Raw genomic sequence first — 17,744 nt, forward strand, 5'->3', positions numbered from 1 at the left:
AGACTCCTTATCTCTAACATTGCCAAAAATCCTTTGAAAAGATAATGACTAAAAGATATTAAAAACTGATTTTTCTAAATGATTAATCAATTAAAGAAGAATTTTCATATTGTATATACATACGTTTGTGTACAGTTTTGGTAACTTGTGTGCATTGATATTTGTGTGTGTGTGAACATTTGTGTGTTTTTGTTTGTAAAATATGTGTATAGTATAAAAAATAGAGAGAGAGAGTACATGCACACGTGTGTAAATAAAAAATGGATGAGTACAGATAAATGAGAAAGGATAAGATGAATGAAAATACATATGACCTGTCAGTGTATGAGATTGACTGTTATTCCAGTCATTTGCCTAATGCTGGTATGAGTTCTTACCAAACAGATGGCTGTAAAGTTTTCCAGATAAGATAATGAGGGCATTTACTTAACTCTTTTCCAGGATAAATAAACTTGAATACTTGTATTGGCAAGATCAAACCAGACTGCATGCTGTTTCCTCCTTATACCAAAGATTACACAAAAATGAACCAAGTTATTTTTTAAATACTGTTTATAATCAGCTTATACAAGTTCATTTAGATATTATTATTTAATGCATAAATAGCAGAAGCTCTTATGGTTGTAATGAGTGTTATTACAGGCAAGGAGTACCAGGTTCGAGGTGAGTACATGCAACTTTTTTTTTGGAAATGATTACCGGCACATGTGCCTTCAAACAGTAATAGCAGAGAACACCAAACGCCAGAATGCTGAAAGAAAATGAAAAAATTTAGAAAGTCACAATCTCCATGAGATATTATTTGCTGAAAAGTACCAAGATTTGCTACTGTGACCTTGTTGACAGATTTCAAATCAAGCGTAGACCACAGATGATTTAAGATGGTCAACGCAGCTCTTGAGTTCAGCGCCCCGATGCTCTCAACAGCCTACATGATCTATAAAAAACTTTTCTATCATCAGTTCTTTGCGAGGAGATTGATCTTGACTGGCATTGATTGCAGACAATTACAGGTATGTCTGTCTGGTGAATATATTTGATTTGTTCACACCACTAGGCTGTGTTATTTACAGTCATGAGACGATCACTTGTTCCATTCGTGATAAAGGTCGGGTCAGAGGTCAGGTCAGGTCATTCTGCACCCTGAGTTACAAGGTGCTTTCCCATCAGTTCCTTTGGGATCCTAGCTAACAGTGTCACAAAACTGCCAATTGCAGTAATAACTAGAAATCAAAGCACAAGGAGAGCACAGACCTCTGTCATGGCAGCTTGGTGCTCTTTATTATTTGACGGATCTCTACCGAAAGTTAATCATTTCTGAAAAAGCCCATTTCTAACCTATCCTGAAAAATAAATAAAAAAATCTTGATACATTTTTCAGCTAGGATGTTAAATATCCAACAAACAAATGTTAAAAACAGAGACAAAATATAGCATTCTTTGCAGAGATAATAATGGTTATATTTATGATTATAACACTTGTGCCCTAGCATGTACTGATGAAAATGTACAGCTTTACAGGTACAACTACAATATGATGACACTAGCTAGACTACTGGCACGATAAGGTGACACGAGACCATGTAACCCCATTTGTGCAATCCCTCGGTAATCTGGGAGTTAAGTTTTCAGCAGAATGAACTCGGGGGGGGGGGGGGGGGGGGGGGGGGGGGGAAGAACAAAGAGGGTTGATATATAGATTATAGATGGTGATCACCAAACAAAACCATGAAGTTCGTGTTGGAACAGGCTAGGAGGGTATAAAACTAGCAAAAAGATCAGTTAATTGTACCACCAGCGTAGGCGCTGGCGGTACACATGGTTTTAGTCCCGACCCGTATGTTCCGCCGGCTCCTGCGGCTCCGCCGGCTCCTGCGGCTCCTGCGGCTCCGCCGCCAAGTCACCGTTACCGCTTCTCCTCCTAGACGGTAAGGGCCTCCATACCCATCTCTTGGATTTAGGTCACCTATAATCTCAACTCGTTCCACGTAAAATTTGGGCTTTGTCGGTATTGGGGTCTAGGTGTGGCACTCATTGCAATGCAACCTTGTCCAAAAATGGCAAAATTAAATGCTAATTATCGCCCCTACAGAAGGAATTATGGGAAAAATTTCTACAGACAGCTTTCCAAAAGTCATATGTGTAGATTTCAAATATGCCCTTGGATTTGACCTTTGACCTTTATTTTAAGGTCAAACGGGCCAAAATTTTAAAAAAAAACAAAATTTTTGCCGAAAAAAAAATTATTTGCGGTCTTATTCAGACACCACACAGACTTAACTAATAATATTAATGGAAAGTGTTACCCTTCAGGTCATCTTTCATCTCCGTGAATTTGGGGTCAATCGGTGCATTTTCACGGGAGTAGCGGCCATAAGATATCAAAACTGAAAACTGTCTCTAATTCGGGAACCGTTAATGCTAGACACCCATTCTTTTTTGCATTTTGTAGAGCATGTAAAGCCCAACACTGGAGGTGGTCTCCGTTTTTTTGTATTCCATAGGGTTTTCGAGTTACGCTGTATCAAAAAGTACATATTGGTGGTGAAAGCAAAATGTGCAGTACGGTAATGGATAATAAATTTTGAACTCCGGAAAATAAAACATAAGGCTTGGCAAAGCAGACAACTTGTGGTCAAAAATGACATTATTTCATCAAATTTGAACATCTGGAACTTCAGAGCACCTCCCATTTCAGGAATTTTGACCAAAATGACCTTTTCTTTATTTTAATTAATTTTTTTTGTAGGAAATTTATGGCACATTATGGTAACTCCAAAATTATAACATTTAGTCCCTTATATCTCCAAAACTGGCAGAGATAGGTCCATAGTTACTATTGAACTTGAATAGGAAGTCATACACTGGCAATCTAAATGTGACCTTAAAATTGACCTTTGACCTGCTTTTCACCATGAACTGAACTTTGCAAATTTTGCTTCCTTTTTATCTCCAAAACTGGCAGAGATAGGTCCATAGTTTCTATTGAACTTGAATAGGAAGTCATATACTGGCAATCTACATGTGACCTTAAAATTGACCTTTGACCTACTTTTCACCATGAACTGAACTTTGCAAATTTTGATCCCCTTTTATCTCCAAAACTGGCAGAGATAGGTCCATAGTCTCTATTGAAGTTGAATAGGAAGTCATATACTGGCAATCTAAAAGTGACCTTAAAATTGACCTTTGACCTACTTTTCACCATGAACTGAACTTTGCAAATTTTGCTTCCTTTTTATCTCCAAAACTGGCAGAGATAGGTCCATAGTTTCTATTGAACTTGAATAGGAAGTCATATACTGGCAATCTACATGTGACCTTAAAATTGACCTTTGACCTACTTCTCACCATGAACTGAACTTTGCAAATTTTGATTCCCTTTTATCTCCAAAACTGGCAGAGATAGGTCCATAGTCTCTATTGAAGTTGAATAGGAAGTCATATACTGGCAATCTAAAAGTGACCTTAAAATTGACCTTTGACCTACTTTTCACCATGAACTGAACTTTGCATAGTTAGCTTCCCCTTTATCTCCAAAACTGGCAGAGATAGGTCCATAGTTACTATTGAACGTGAATAGGAAGTCATATACTGGCAATCTAAGTGTGACCTTGAAATTGACCTTTGACCTACTTATTATCATGAACTGAACTCTGCTAATTTCTTTCTCTTTTAACTCCAAACCTGGCAGAGATAGGCCCATAGTTACTATTGAAGTTGAATAGGAAGTCATATACTGGCAATTTACTGTGACCTTGGAATTGACCTTTGACCTACCTTGCGATGAACTTAACTTTGATTGTACCATTTTTAGTAATATATATATTTTTTGCATATTTTGAAAATTCTTGTTGATTGCATTTTTACAGCTTGTCAAGCACAAGACTGGTGGCTGTGTTCCTTATTTTGTATATGTGGGGGTCTATATGAATGCGCTTGCTCCAGCTGGTGGTACAATATTCGGAGGCGGTATCGCCTCTCTGATCCTCTAGTTTTATTTTTGGAGAGAGGGGAGAGGCAAATGATGGTATTTACGAAATTGAAAATCAATTAATATTTAGTACTAAAAAAATATCAAATGCATGGTTATTGAAACTTTGACCTTTTTGTTGGATCTCTTAATTTCTTAATTACTGGAAAGTAGCATTTTAAAATATTTAATTAATCCTCCTCCCATAAGAAGACCTCAGCACTGGGTGGCTATAGAGTACGCCTACAGGTTTTTTTTTTAAATTCTTTCTGCTTGGTTTGTCATACAGTATCAGATGTTGACTGCCTGCAATGCTCGGATGATCAGTTAAAGATTGCAAATATTAGGTAAAATATTAAGATGAGGTCTGTTTGCCTTCTGCATGTCTCTGAGTTATTATGAAATGTATATAAATAGCTTTCAGTTACAGTTACTGCATGCGATCCATGCAGTCATGAAGAGCACGGTGGTTTAAAGAACAATGGCAATTTCAGAAAAAGATAAATGCGGTTTGTTCTCTGTGGGAGGTAGGTATAGGTTATAACACAATTTCAGTTCTAGAAATATGAGAATCATACAGCTTCATTAGTATAATGACAGATATTTTTATCTCTCGCCTGGGGATTTGTCTATCCTGTTGCCTCATTAATCTTTTTTCCTCTTTCTATATTTTTTGATTTGCTCTGATTCTGGGAAGTACAAGAACGGGTGAGATTATAGATCCATTTGTTACGATAAAGGGTTTACCATTGAGTAGGACTGACTGCTACATTTTGAACAAAACAATGTTGATATTAGAATGACTAAATGTTTGGAAAAGTTCACTAAGTTGTCTTTATTTGACATCATTTTTCCATTTTTTTTCCTATGAATTGAATTATTTATTAAAAATTGTTACGGAGTTTTATTGTGAGAAAATTTTTTCCTTTATATATTATTAGCTCCTTTTTTTGCTGCTGAAATAACGTAAATGTACAGTATTCTGTTTTCACTTTTTTTTTAGGAAAAATAGGCAATATTGTTATAATATTTTTAAATTGATCTATAAGATCCAGTTCTGATCCACACAAGATGCTTTATCCCATAGTTATTTACTCATTTGTGTGAGTGGCTCTTGGTTTAGTCGTAGACTGTAATATTTTCCTAGAAAATGAAGTTGTTGTTTTTTCTATCAAATTGTATTTTTTTTTTCAGAGATGATCATCTTAAACAAATCAGAAAATTTCTTGTTACACTGAAAATATTTTTTTTTCCAAAAGGAAAAAGCAATATCTCAAAAGAATTCGAACATTTTTGGTAGGGAATTGAACGGCATGGCTATATTAAGCCTCTACTTTTATAAGTGTCATTATTTCTCAGACGGAAACACAGTTATTGATCAAGACAGTTCAATCATTTTATGTTTCCTAGAACCCCACATTGCACAGAGATGTTATCCTTATGTATACATAGTACGAGTCATCATTGTTTGAGCTCAAGGAAATCTCTATAATCACAGTACCCCAAAATCCATTTTTCAAAAATCCTAATATTTATTCCTTACTAAAAGATTTGTACATTATTCTGTCTATTCAGGTCTTTAAATTATTTAATATTTCTGTTATGAGGGTTATCTTTCTTGCAAAGTTGAGTATAATTATCATTCTTCAACCTGGTTTCACAATAGATAGATTTCCTGATCCAAAGTTTTCCATTCCCAACAAATTTAAGAGATATTTTTAAAACCAGATGCCTCAATTATTTATTTAGTAAATTTCAAATGATCAAAGCAATTATTGTATTGTGCTTTAAATTGACATCATATATTGTTCTGAGTTCAGGGCCTTGTGAATTAATCTAGCACAGTAAACACTCTGCCTGAATCAATACACTCGATGAATATATTGTCGCAGATGATCAATCATGGATACCAAATATGATTTAGTTGATGCCGAACGGTGAATGGCCAATCACACAGACTCCCGTATCCACTTCATTGCCTGCTCGGCATAGTCTTTGTAGGGAGAACTATTGACTACCATGATATTAATGTGACCCCAAATACTCCTACTACTCTGCATCATAATAATAGTAGGAGGACTAAATTGATGTACGATAGGCTGGCAGGCTGGTTGGTTGGTTGGTCGCTCTTCCCACAACGGAAACACGCATACTGCTTACTCTGTTTGTTTCTCGGCATTGCTGTCGTGTTCTGTTCAGAGAGCAGTACATGATCATCATCTAGGACAGACAACTCAGAACAGTCCAGATGGGGAAAGGTAGATATATAGATATAATGTATGTTTTTGATTGATTTGGTACCATTATGTCTTTCTGAATATGTCATTTGTTAATGTATTCAGTCAGTGCTCTCATAATGATCAAGTCACACACTTAGAGTGTCGATATAATTTATTTAATTGAAAGATGAAATCCATGTCCTCAAGTTCAGCAAAAACTTCCTGAAATCTGTTGCTGTTGTCTATCTCATGGTGAATTATTTCTTTACCAGAGAAGTATTTTATGATTTGTTTTTGGAACCCAAGTCGTAGATTGCTTTTGCTGGGACAAGAATATGAGAGATTGTAGTTATTTTGATGGACCTGCTACTTTAATTTTTTGCTTAGATCATTTTGATAAATAGATAAGTCTGTTTGTAATTCAAAGTTATTCTGTTGCCCGATTTTAAGCTAGCAATTTCTTGTTAAGGGACATTTGTACTTAAATTTTGTATTTCTATAGAGCTATGTTATAAAGACACTTGGGGAGGGTTGTGTCATTTTCATATCATATTTATCAATCAGGTATAGATATATTTTTGTAGGGTTTTAGATGGGCTAAGTATGATCTGACATTTGATGCATTTGTGTGTGTTTAAATTAGGAATAATAAAAAATAACCCATTTAATTGATGTCTTTGTTTGACATCATTACATGATACCAGTTAAAATTTTTTGACTAATTTTTTGGCGAGGACCCATAGTATGTTCTACATGTAGTTTATAGTGAATGCACACATTGACTGTTAATAAATGTTTGTACAGACTAGAACTATTTCTGTAAAGTAGAAATAGTTCTGCTTTGCTGGTACTTTTTACTACACCCTTTGGATTGGAATTAACAATATTAGGTCAGTATGTTGGATTTTAAGAGGAAAAAAAACCCACTGGATTTCTATCTCTGTATTAGTTTGCATGACAGTTGTTATAGGTTGAAGTTGATTGATGTCTTGATGCCAAGTGCTTTGGTAGACAGATTGCTTGTTTGCTGTACCAAGTAGAGAGAGTTGTTGACAAATACATATATACACCACCTATTGGAAATCAATAAGGAGTTGTGGCTTGAAAAGGGCACAGTTTAGTTAAGTAATGGATTTGATGTAGATGCCGATCTGGTCAGAAGTTTAAAGTTTTCCCCAAATGACATAAGATTTTGGTCTTTCACTTTCTGTTAATTTACTGCTAAAGTTTAGAAGACAATGCAAGTTGAATTATGTAATCTGATGGTGAATCTAACCTATAAGCGACAATGATATACAATGTTTTATTTTATTTTATTTTATTTCATTTTATTTATTTATTTTTTTTAAAGTTGATTAATATTTGCCAAAAGGAACCAATATTTTGTGGTAAAGGCAAGTCTTCAGAACTAAATTTTTTTGTTTCACACACACACACGTCAGTTTGAGACTGCTGTTTATAACAACTGACAAGTCATCAGGAAAAACAACCTTAACATCTTTTATTCCAGTGTGAATCTAAAATCAGACAAGAGTGAGAGGCCAATAACTTCTGAAGTGCTCGTTCATTCATTCATTTAGTCACACATTTACTGACACATGAATAATTGAGTTGTTTTTGCGCAGACTTGGATACGCCCCCTGTGTGTCGCACCTTGTGAGACATACAAACAGAAAGCATCATCTGTTATATATCTAAACAGCGGTGATGATGTGTTTACATTATTTATTACTAAGGAGAAAACATTTTAGCAGATAAAAGGTGTGATACAGTGAAAAAAAGTGGGTGAGTGGGTGGGGGGGGGGGGGGGAGGTAACGTGCAGCAACAGTCTGAAAATACAAAAATAAGAAGAAATTAAAATTCTCCAAACCTTTCATAATATTTGAAGTTTGAAGCAAAACTGTTACCATGTTTATACTTTTAAACAAAAAATATAAAAATAGGTAATTTTTTTTTTGATAAAATGGTTTACCAATTTATTCTTAAACAACAACAACAACAGCAAAAAAAACTTGGGCAAAAGTCACCTCGGTCCAACCTGCACCAGTTCATCTGGCTTCAGCCATGAACTTCAAATCACACATTGTCAACAGTCAATCAATTAAAAAAGGTCTCAGGTTTTTTCAGAATCAATAACCACATCCTGTGATTAATGACGTTTCTGTTTGTAGAGGTGAGTAGAGTCCAATGCCACCTTGTGCTGATTTTTAGGACTAATCAATTTTTAGTGAAATGACATTACTGTTCCTTAGGTTATCAACATGGAAATATGGGTGTCAATATTTATTCATTAGTTATTCATTTAAATCTTTATAATAAATATGGATGTAAATGTAGAAGATAATGAAAGTGGTGCAAGGTTGGCAGTTAAAAAAGTGAAGTGCTTAGATTTGTTGTTTGTCAGACTAAAAGCAGGTTTAGTGTATGTAGGACATTTTTATTTACAAAAATTTATAGCTGGGTGTATGTGTATATGTAGGATTGTCAATTTCTCTTCTTTCATTGAACAAACTTACTGATGACAAATAAATATGGTCAGAAAGGAATATGCTGGTCTTAATATTTAGACCACTGCCTTTTGTATTATGACCTGCAATGCTGCCGTGTTAATTTAATGAATGTTATGTAGGCTTAGTAGATTTATGGAATGTATTATGTTCAAGGTCTCAGACAGTGGATGATTTAGCATATTGAATTTATTTTCAATAAAAGCTTTAGAAATGGTTGTCAAAATGCTAGATGACAGTTCTGCAACCTTCCTGTTCATCTTTGCTTGCTGGGACAATGTAAATAACATTGGGTAAGTGCCATTTTAAGCCCTGATGATTTTTAAAATGACTTTTCAGAAGAGTGAACATTGTATTAAATAAGAGAGATCTCATGTAGTAGGTTTTTATGTGCCCTATTTCACCTTCCTTGACTTTAGTTGTTGTTGAACAAAGTGATAATTAAGACCTTGGGATTTGTCAGGTTCCAAGAAAAGCTCTTGTTTATGTCATGAAGCGTACAGCCTGTTTTGCCCTCCAACTGCAAGTCATGCTAATTATTTAGTAAACAACATATGACGTCAAGCTGGCGTGGTAATGATGTTAATTGTCCTTTGACATTGTTCAAGTTCAGTTACGGTTATGCTGTGCTACTCCCTATGGGATTGTGGGATTGTAACATAGCTAAGAATTTATACCTAAATTTAGTTGACTGATTGACCAGATTCATGCTATTAAATTAACAGCAACACAAGCTGTAGGAGGTCTCTGTGTTATGAAATGAAGTTTTTGAGCAGTGTTATCTGGCAGGGTGAGTTAGCTTAATGCCATTTTACTCTGTGTGTGTGTGTGTGTGTGTGTGTGTGTGTGTGTGTGTGTGCATGCAGGTTTACTTGCATGTGAGAAATTTAATAGTAAAGGAAATTATTGCATTGGGTACCATATGTGGTTGTTGATATATGGTATTGAGCCAATCTTTTCAGTGGGGAAAATTGTGAATTTAACAGATACTGTATTTTTTCCAGTCATAAGTGCTTAAAAGCTAAGGTAGAATATTCCTTTTGAGTTGCAGCAATAAAATTGAAAAACAGGCTACCTTATACCGTAATTCCATTTTATACAATTAAAGCACAACATATGCAATATAGGAATATATTTTCTTTGATTTTAAAATTTAACATCAGAATGATTGATAATTTTCCCCATGAAAAAGATCCAAGTCATTACGGTGTGTGTGTGTGTGCGTGTGTTTGTATGTGTGTGTGTGCATGTGTGCATTGATCTAAGTGAAGATATGAGAGAAGAGTAGTTATATATATATATATATATATAGCATGTATAGGTCAATCACCTGTTAGGTCAGATTCTCTCCTGTGGTGCTCTTGTATTCATACCTGCCATATCAAGGACAGCTGGGGGTAAAAGTATCAGGTGTGAAAGGTATAGAAAATAGCTCTAAGAAAAAAAAATCCATTTCTTTTTATCAGTCTGTTAATATTGAGGTAATATTTGAATTGAGGTAATAATTCATAGCATATATTAGAGCGACAGTTATAGATGTGACTGACACTGGTTAGATTATACAGTGGTTTTTTTGGTATTGAAATTGCCTGGGTCTTAAGTTTCCTGGAAAGTGTGCTGCCTGAAGTCAATATACCATGACTCAGTTGTCAGGACATTTGCACCCTGTGTGTCACTGCATTGGTTTCTATGTTTTAATGAAGTTGCATATACAATATGTAGCTCCACAAAGATTTTTTGCAAAATTAGAAATTTTTGAAATTAATAGGTGGATAGGTTTATTTTCGAAAATCAGAAACGGGTAGTTACTACAGTGTATATGTACATTTATCCAGCATAGGTTACAGAAAGGAAATTCATGTGGAGTTCAATTCACGTGGAAGTACATGTAGCACCTTCATGTTAAGAACAAGGTCAGGGTGCTAGATATTTTTATTAGAATCAATAAAAGGTCACTCTTCTGTGCCCTTGGTATCTATAGATTGTCACGCCAATGTGGTTATAGCTAGGCGTGTGGTCAGCAGTTTCAAAATAGGGTTCTTTTCTGGAAAAAAAAACTGTACCTTTGAATCCCTTTAGTCAAGCCAGCTTAAAAAATGGTATTAGATAGGATTCCATTCTTTCAGCCCCCCCCCCCCCCCCCCCCCCACACACACACACACACACACACACATATACTTAATACAAGAATATATGCTGGGACAGTATTCCTCTCTGAGCCTCTTACCTTTGTGTACTAAACACAATTAGTGAACATGTATGATATTTTTGTGGTAAGAAATTCCTACATTTGTCTTTTACCTGGCCATTTTAAGACTGCCTGTTTTTCATATACAGTTCAGTAATCAAATCATTGTATGAGATTATCTGATTCAAGAAGCCTGCCTGCATCCTTCCTAGCTTTGGCTAATATATTCTAAAAATACAGCTATGTAAAAATAACCTTCAATTTCAGTATATGCAGTGCAACCTGTTATCCTTGTATACACTTTGACTTTTAGGCTCTTGACCCAACTTTTAATAGTGATTATAGTACTTAGTAGAGTTATGCATGATTCTACTAAGTCTGGTTTTTATCAGTCACTGTGGCTAAAATATCCTGGTTTGGCAGCAAAAAAAGTTACAAATCGAAGATAAATCACCCCTCCCCCTCATTCAGCAAAAACTCTTAGATATTCAGCTGAATGCAAGCAGAATCCTATAAGTATTAAAATTGAGGATCCTTTTGCTATGGGACGCTGTTGCTGAATTAAGTCATCGACAAGTGACCCCAATTATTTAGATGGGTCACCCTGGCTGTGCTGTGGACCAGGCTGGTGCTAAAGTCACTGACTTGTTTAGCCTATCAGTGCAGCTGTACCTGGTGTTCGGTCCCAATCAGGGCAGCATATGTTGTGTACATAACACCCAGCTGTTTAGGCAGGTAGACTGTAGCATGTGAGAGACGCATGCAGGTACAGTTTATACGTACCCTCTTTCTCCACGTATAACAAGCCTTTGTTCATTTCGTTGGGCTGGATAACAAGAAATGTATTCTGTGGCATGTAACTGTTTGACTGTAACTGATTGTCTTTGGCCGTGATGTGAGGTCGAGGAGTTCAGGCATCATATAGCTGTACCAGACAGGGTCTGCCGGGACTGGACTACATGAATTCAGGGTGGCTAGATGACAAATTGAGATGTAAGTTTTCCTGAATTACAGGGTAAGGGGTATATACATCACTTAAAGGCCATTTTATGTGATAAATTAAGTACTGGTACTAGTGTGCATGCAAGCACTGAGGGGTGATTTTATACTGGAAGGTTCTTCTAATTTATTTGAAAGCTGAACATTGTGTAGCACTCCTACAGTGAATTCAGGTCTTTGTGTAATGTGTGTAAGTGCTTAAAACACCTAAATCAAGTGGGAAATTAATTTGACTGGATAACAGTAGCGGGCACTTAATTGAAAGATCATTCCATTGTTTGTGAAATATGCTTAACATGTAAGACTGGTTGATATGTAAATAGAGCATGTGTGTTGAATCTGTTGATGTCTGGTGACTTGAAATATAATCCCCTCAGCCAGTCCAAGAGATAGGGATGAAGAATGAAAATCCCTGCCCCTCCAAACATAGTTTTTTTTTTAACCAAATTGTGCAAGGTAAAGTACTAGTAAGTAGAGTACATGTAAATAGTGTTTTTTCTTCACCAAGTTAACTGGGATTTAATGCTGGTGTACACCAAGCTGAATGCTCTAAATGAATGTTCTTCATTGAAAGACCATGTGGTCTCTATAATTATTCTGCTGTTCTTCATCTAGAGAAGGTGTAGGGTTGTACCTGTGGTTAAAACTGGGCATAATTAGAAAACTTAGCTGTGAATGGCAGCTTTGTTGAGTCAGTTGGTTATCACTTGTAAGAGAAGTAGTGGTAGTTTGTGGTCTCCGTTCAAGACAAAGGAGAGAGAGAGAGTGAACTGACTCAATCAGAGCAGGTGTGGTACAGCTAGTACAGTATACAATTGTACAGTACATAAGCAGAGTAGGAGAACAATGGACGTGCTACAATAGCGAGGACACGGGGAGGTTACGTGTAAAGCAACCAGACGGGTCTTTGGATTGACTTCTATGTTATTTTCCTTCAGTTTTGAGCAGCATGAAGTCTTCGACTAATAAAAAAGGTATGGTGTGTATATATAGCATGAGTTACTGGGAATGCTTATATTTGGAAACTCCTAAAGTACACAAATACGAAGAGAGATGAACTACAGTGTATAAGAACCATAAATAGAAATTAAGTAGAAGTTAAAAGACTGAAAACTGGTCAAAAAAAGAATCTTTCAACCTATCCAGCAAATTTCAGTGTCTTTTGCCATGGATAGTTAAAGGTGATTAAAAATTGTTCAAAAGGTACGGCTTTGGTAATATAGACAAAGAAAAGAAGAAATAAAACCACTATCGGACTGATTATGATACCAGTATGAAGAAGATGTAGAGATTGAGGGTCAGAGGTAAACTAGGCAAAGTAACTGAAATAATGTAAGAGTAGATTATAAATAATTAGTACTGTATGTCAGTGAAACATGCCTTGTTTAAGGATTAGTTTACTTTACATAGAATTAGGATTTACTTAAGCCCTATTTTCCTGATGAGACAGAATTTAATACTCTTAATGGTGAGATACACCAGCAATTATAATGAGCTTAGCATCCTTTTGTGCCTTAATTAGTAAAAATAGGCAGTAATTGGCCCACTAAGCGGTGTCTTATTCAGCTGCTGTGGTACAAATAAGGTGTTTTGAAGGGGCATGCACTGCTTTGTATATAAACCGTCTGTTTTGTAAAAAAAATGTTATGCTGGTTTTATGACAAAACAGTATGAGTCTGGCTGAATTAAGGCAGTTGGTATTGCTTAAAAATTTTCATTATTTTATATTTGTTATTATTCTTATTTTATTTAATCTTTTTTCTTGGTGGGGGAGGGTTGTCATACATTGTGATAGGTAGGCTTCCATATGTGCATTACAAAAGGGTGCTGTGCAAATGAAAACCATACGGTGTATGATGTGTCTACTAATTGATTTGAGCTGGATTTATTTACAAGGCTTTTGTCAGTCTCATTGTGGAAGTCCTGTTTACTAAAAAGTGGAATGGCTAGTTAAAAGAAATGGGAAGGTGAAAAATAGATATCAAAGATTATATTAATGACTTATATTCGATAGAGCCATGAACTTACAATAAAGATCAGTAACAGCTAGAGCATAGTAGTCAGTTAAGTATAGTTATAGGCCCCATTCCCAGAGATTAGATCGATCCAACTAGATCGACCTAACTCCCTGGGGGTTCACGCTAAATAGCTGTCAACCGAGCAGGCACAAAGTTAATTACCCCCTTGCAGCATGTAGTAGGCGGGACGGACATTTAAGCCGGATTATCTGACAGTAATCTAGTGAGACTCCCCACGGGGATAGATCGATCTAAAATCTATGGGAATGCACTCATAGACTGCCATCAGTTCTTAAGCACTTACATTTTGAGATACAACAAAATTAAGCCATCAGCACAAAGTTTTCGGGTTAAAAGTAAACTATATTTTAAATACTCGTCTGGTAGTTTTAAAATGTACAGTTTTGGGATAAGGCTTACTTAAGGATACCGGGCCCTGTTTGACTTCCTCCCATTACTGATGGGTGAGCTGCATCACTTCACGTAAAGTTTGTTTGATCCATGTCTGTTTATTTGCACGCACTGAACTTGCCAAATATTTAGTGAAAAATTCTCCTTTCACTGATTAAGCCAAGGCAGTAAGTGCATTAAGTGCTCATGTCGGTATTATTAATGAATTGGCAGCTAGCTGGGGTAAAGATAAAAAAGGAATGTAAGATAAGGAGAAATACATGAATATCTCTTGGAATTTTTGCCAATTTTACAATGATAACAGACAGTGTTGCCATTGCTGTACATTTTGGATAAATCTACTCATTTTCTAGTGTCAGTTCTTTTTGGGATAAGTTTGATTACTCTGAATGGCATCCTTACGAAGAGGATATTGAGCTGCAGAAGAAACTCTTTAACCTTTCAAACGCTGCACCTCACATCCAGACTTTTTCATCATATGAGATATAGTTACAAACAATGAATAACTGATTCAATAAATGGATAACGGAAATTAAAATATGATTTGAATTCAGTATATTATTTGTCTTACTAAACTTTTGTATTGATATGTTAAATTACAGATAATCTTGTCAGTTTGTCAGTCAGTAAATACCCCTTCTGCTGAAGCTGGTTTTTGATGCCTTTGTCTCACTGCAGGGGGATGTTACATGTCAGCTGATATGATTTAAGATACATAAAATGTATTCCTTTTTTCCATTAAAATCAGAAATTTGTTTTTTTTTCCTGGCTGTTTCCATACCTTAAGCAAGTTCTAACCCCCCCCCCCCCCCCTTCATCTTGGTCACAGTACCACCAAATCATTCTTTTTTCCTTACAACCCACATTCGTGTCTGCTTCATTTGATTAACTTGCTCTGTGAAGTGATATTAATTTTACCTTATAGAATTACACTGTTTAGTTTATAATGAGGATGGTTATGAGAGTAGGTGTGGTTTATGCTTTCCATGCAAAGTGCAGTGGATAGTAAAAAAAACATCATTTTTATTGGGTTTACATGAAAGATAATACACTGTCACCTGAGACATGTATGCCAGTACATGTAGAGCTTCACAGAGAGGTATTCAAGGCATATATTGCAAAAGGGTGGCAGTGTGTGATTTGACTACATACTGAAAGAAAGCACTTGCATTTTACTGAAAAACACACCAAAAAAAACGAATAAAGCATATATCGCCACAGTCACGTAACATCTGTAGGTATGTGTAGTGCAACATCAAGAAAGTAGCATCCAGTTTCTTCTGCAGCTCAATAATCAAACTGATCCTAAAAAGAACTAACACTAGAAAATGAGTAGATTTATCCAAAATGTATAGCAATAGCAACATGACATTTGACTCAGTGATATGTGTGTTTGTGTGTGAGGGGGGTGTTAGTCTATGCTTGTTTGTGTGTATTTGTGTACAAATGAGTACATATATGTATCTGGTTGTATATGTATCTGTATTTGGTTGAATCCTGTGTTCCTTGATTTTTACCCAACACCCTTTACCCAAGGCAAATATTCTTGTAAGTATGCTTCTGACTCTCAATCTTTGATCACTTTTGTCTCTTCAGGTGAAGACACTCCACTCATCTCCGAGGCAACGCCAACAGCTGTGGAGAAACAGTTACCATGGAAACGAAATTCTGGTCGACAACCAATATCTTCATCCTTGACGCACAGCCTTCCAGATGACGACATTCCACGAATGAGTGAGTGCCCATCTTGGGTAGACAACCTTGATTACAATCACATCTCTTCGTCTCCTGCCGCTTCACTGAACATCAGCCCCAACAATTCACGGAGCATGCCTGTATTAAGTGTGGTACAACAACTAATGCAGCCTGCAGTCCTCGAGGAGGAGGAGGATGAAGGGGACACAGTTGCCATGACAACAGAAAACAGTGATAAGGATGTTAACAGTGACATGGTGGAAAAGGTTGTGTTTTCAGCTGGAAGTGAGCATGAACATGAGGGGAATTCTGGGATAGCAGATGCAAGTAAAGAGGAAAAAACGGATGTATCTGTGGAAAAACAAAATGAGGTTGAAGAAAGTAATGGTGGTTTGTCTTTTTCATTACCATGGCGACGTCAAGATGATGAAAGTGATCAAGGACCGGTAAGATCACCATCTGCCAGTCACATAGTAGATTCCTCTCAGAACTTCGCTCCTTTACCCTCCAATCGCAGCTTTACACTTAGTGAACGTGAGGAGTGTCTGGAATCCAAACACTTAAAACCCATCAACCTGCAGTCTGTGATATCATTGCCAAAATACAACGACACATATCCAGATAGCCACGATGTGTTTTTAGAACAATCTGATGTGCTGAAAAGTCTACCTCAGTCTGATGATCTTGATCCAGACGACCGTATTCACAAGTGGTTACAACATTCACCGGATGACCTTGGGTCAGAGGAAGAGGAGGAGATTGAGGAAGAAATGAAAAAGAGGAACAAGAAATGGGAGGAAGGGGACAATGAACCTTTGGAAGTTGTCGTTGTCCCTAATGTTGATACCTCATCTGTAAACAACTGTGATAACACAGGGGATTCCACAGCGAGTGAAAAGAACTGTATAGATTCTTCAAGAAATGGAAGTAAATCCAACATTGGGCTTAAAATGGACAAGACAGACCCAGTTAAAAGTGAAAATAAATCCAGCTCGGGGTTTGTGTTAGACTGTGGGGAGGGGCCCACTGCCATTATAGTTGTAGATGACAAGAGAAAAGATCAGACGGAAAATAAGGAGAACGATGCCGAGACATATGTATAATATTGTATAAATTTAGTTTGTACAGTATTTATTTTAAAACAATTAGATTGGATAGGTACTATTTATTTATTAAGGCATTTAGTTTGTATAGTGTAGAATATCTTTGTGTTAGTAATTTATTAGCCATTCATTCTCGATGTTAGTATATCTTGCTTAGTTGGGTTTTTTTTTCTAATTTTTTTTTATTATGATAAGTTGCATTTTTGAAATTTTACCCAACAAACCATAACATGTTTTGAGGCAAATTGGGGTTTCTGAGTGAAATGGTTTTCTGAGTAATAGAATATTTATATTCTTATGCAAGAGAAAGAGAAATTGCATAAGTACACAAGAGGTGGTTTCTTGTAGACAGGTAAGTGGATAAGTGTTTGTGTGTGTTGTGGCTTCAGACGATATCTTGCATGGGACACAAGGAAATTAATTTTAGATTAGATTTTAGCAAAAAAATAAATGTTGTTTTGATAAATTTTCCATTCTACTAAGAATATATTTTCTTAAAGTAATCTATGGCTTGTGTTAGAAACCAAACATGCATCCAGCTTTAACCTTCATAATTATCAAGCATCACATCTCTGTCAGACAGTTACTGAAGGTCAGAAAATAAGTCTAGGAGATTCCTAGAAATGAGGT

General features: G+C 36.1%; 1 protein-coding gene across 3 annotated transcripts in view; it reads left to right on the forward strand.

The window, feature by feature from the left end:
• Positions 1 to 17,707, forward strand: part of LOC106177722 (sodium/hydrogen exchanger 3) — a 63,139-nt gene extending 45,432 nt beyond the window's left edge. For all 3 annotated transcript variants that reach the window (XM_013560578.3, XM_013560579.2, XM_013560580.2), the window contains one exon: positions 15,913 to 17,707. In XM_013560578.3, the coding sequence (XP_013416032.2) occupies positions 15,913 to 17,114 (1,202 nt within the window). In that variant the 3' untranslated portion in view covers positions 17,115 to 17,707. The remainder of the gene's footprint in view (positions 1 to 15,912) is intronic.
• Positions 17,708 to 17,744: the final 37 nt, after the last annotated feature.

This window comes from Lingula anatina, chromosome 4, assembly GCF_051362555.1.
Source record: "Lingula anatina isolate TDL-2025a chromosome 4, LinAna3.0, whole genome shotgun sequence".
NCBI classification, from domain to species: Eukaryota; Metazoa; Brachiopoda; class Lingulata; order Lingulida; family Lingulidae; genus Lingula; species Lingula anatina.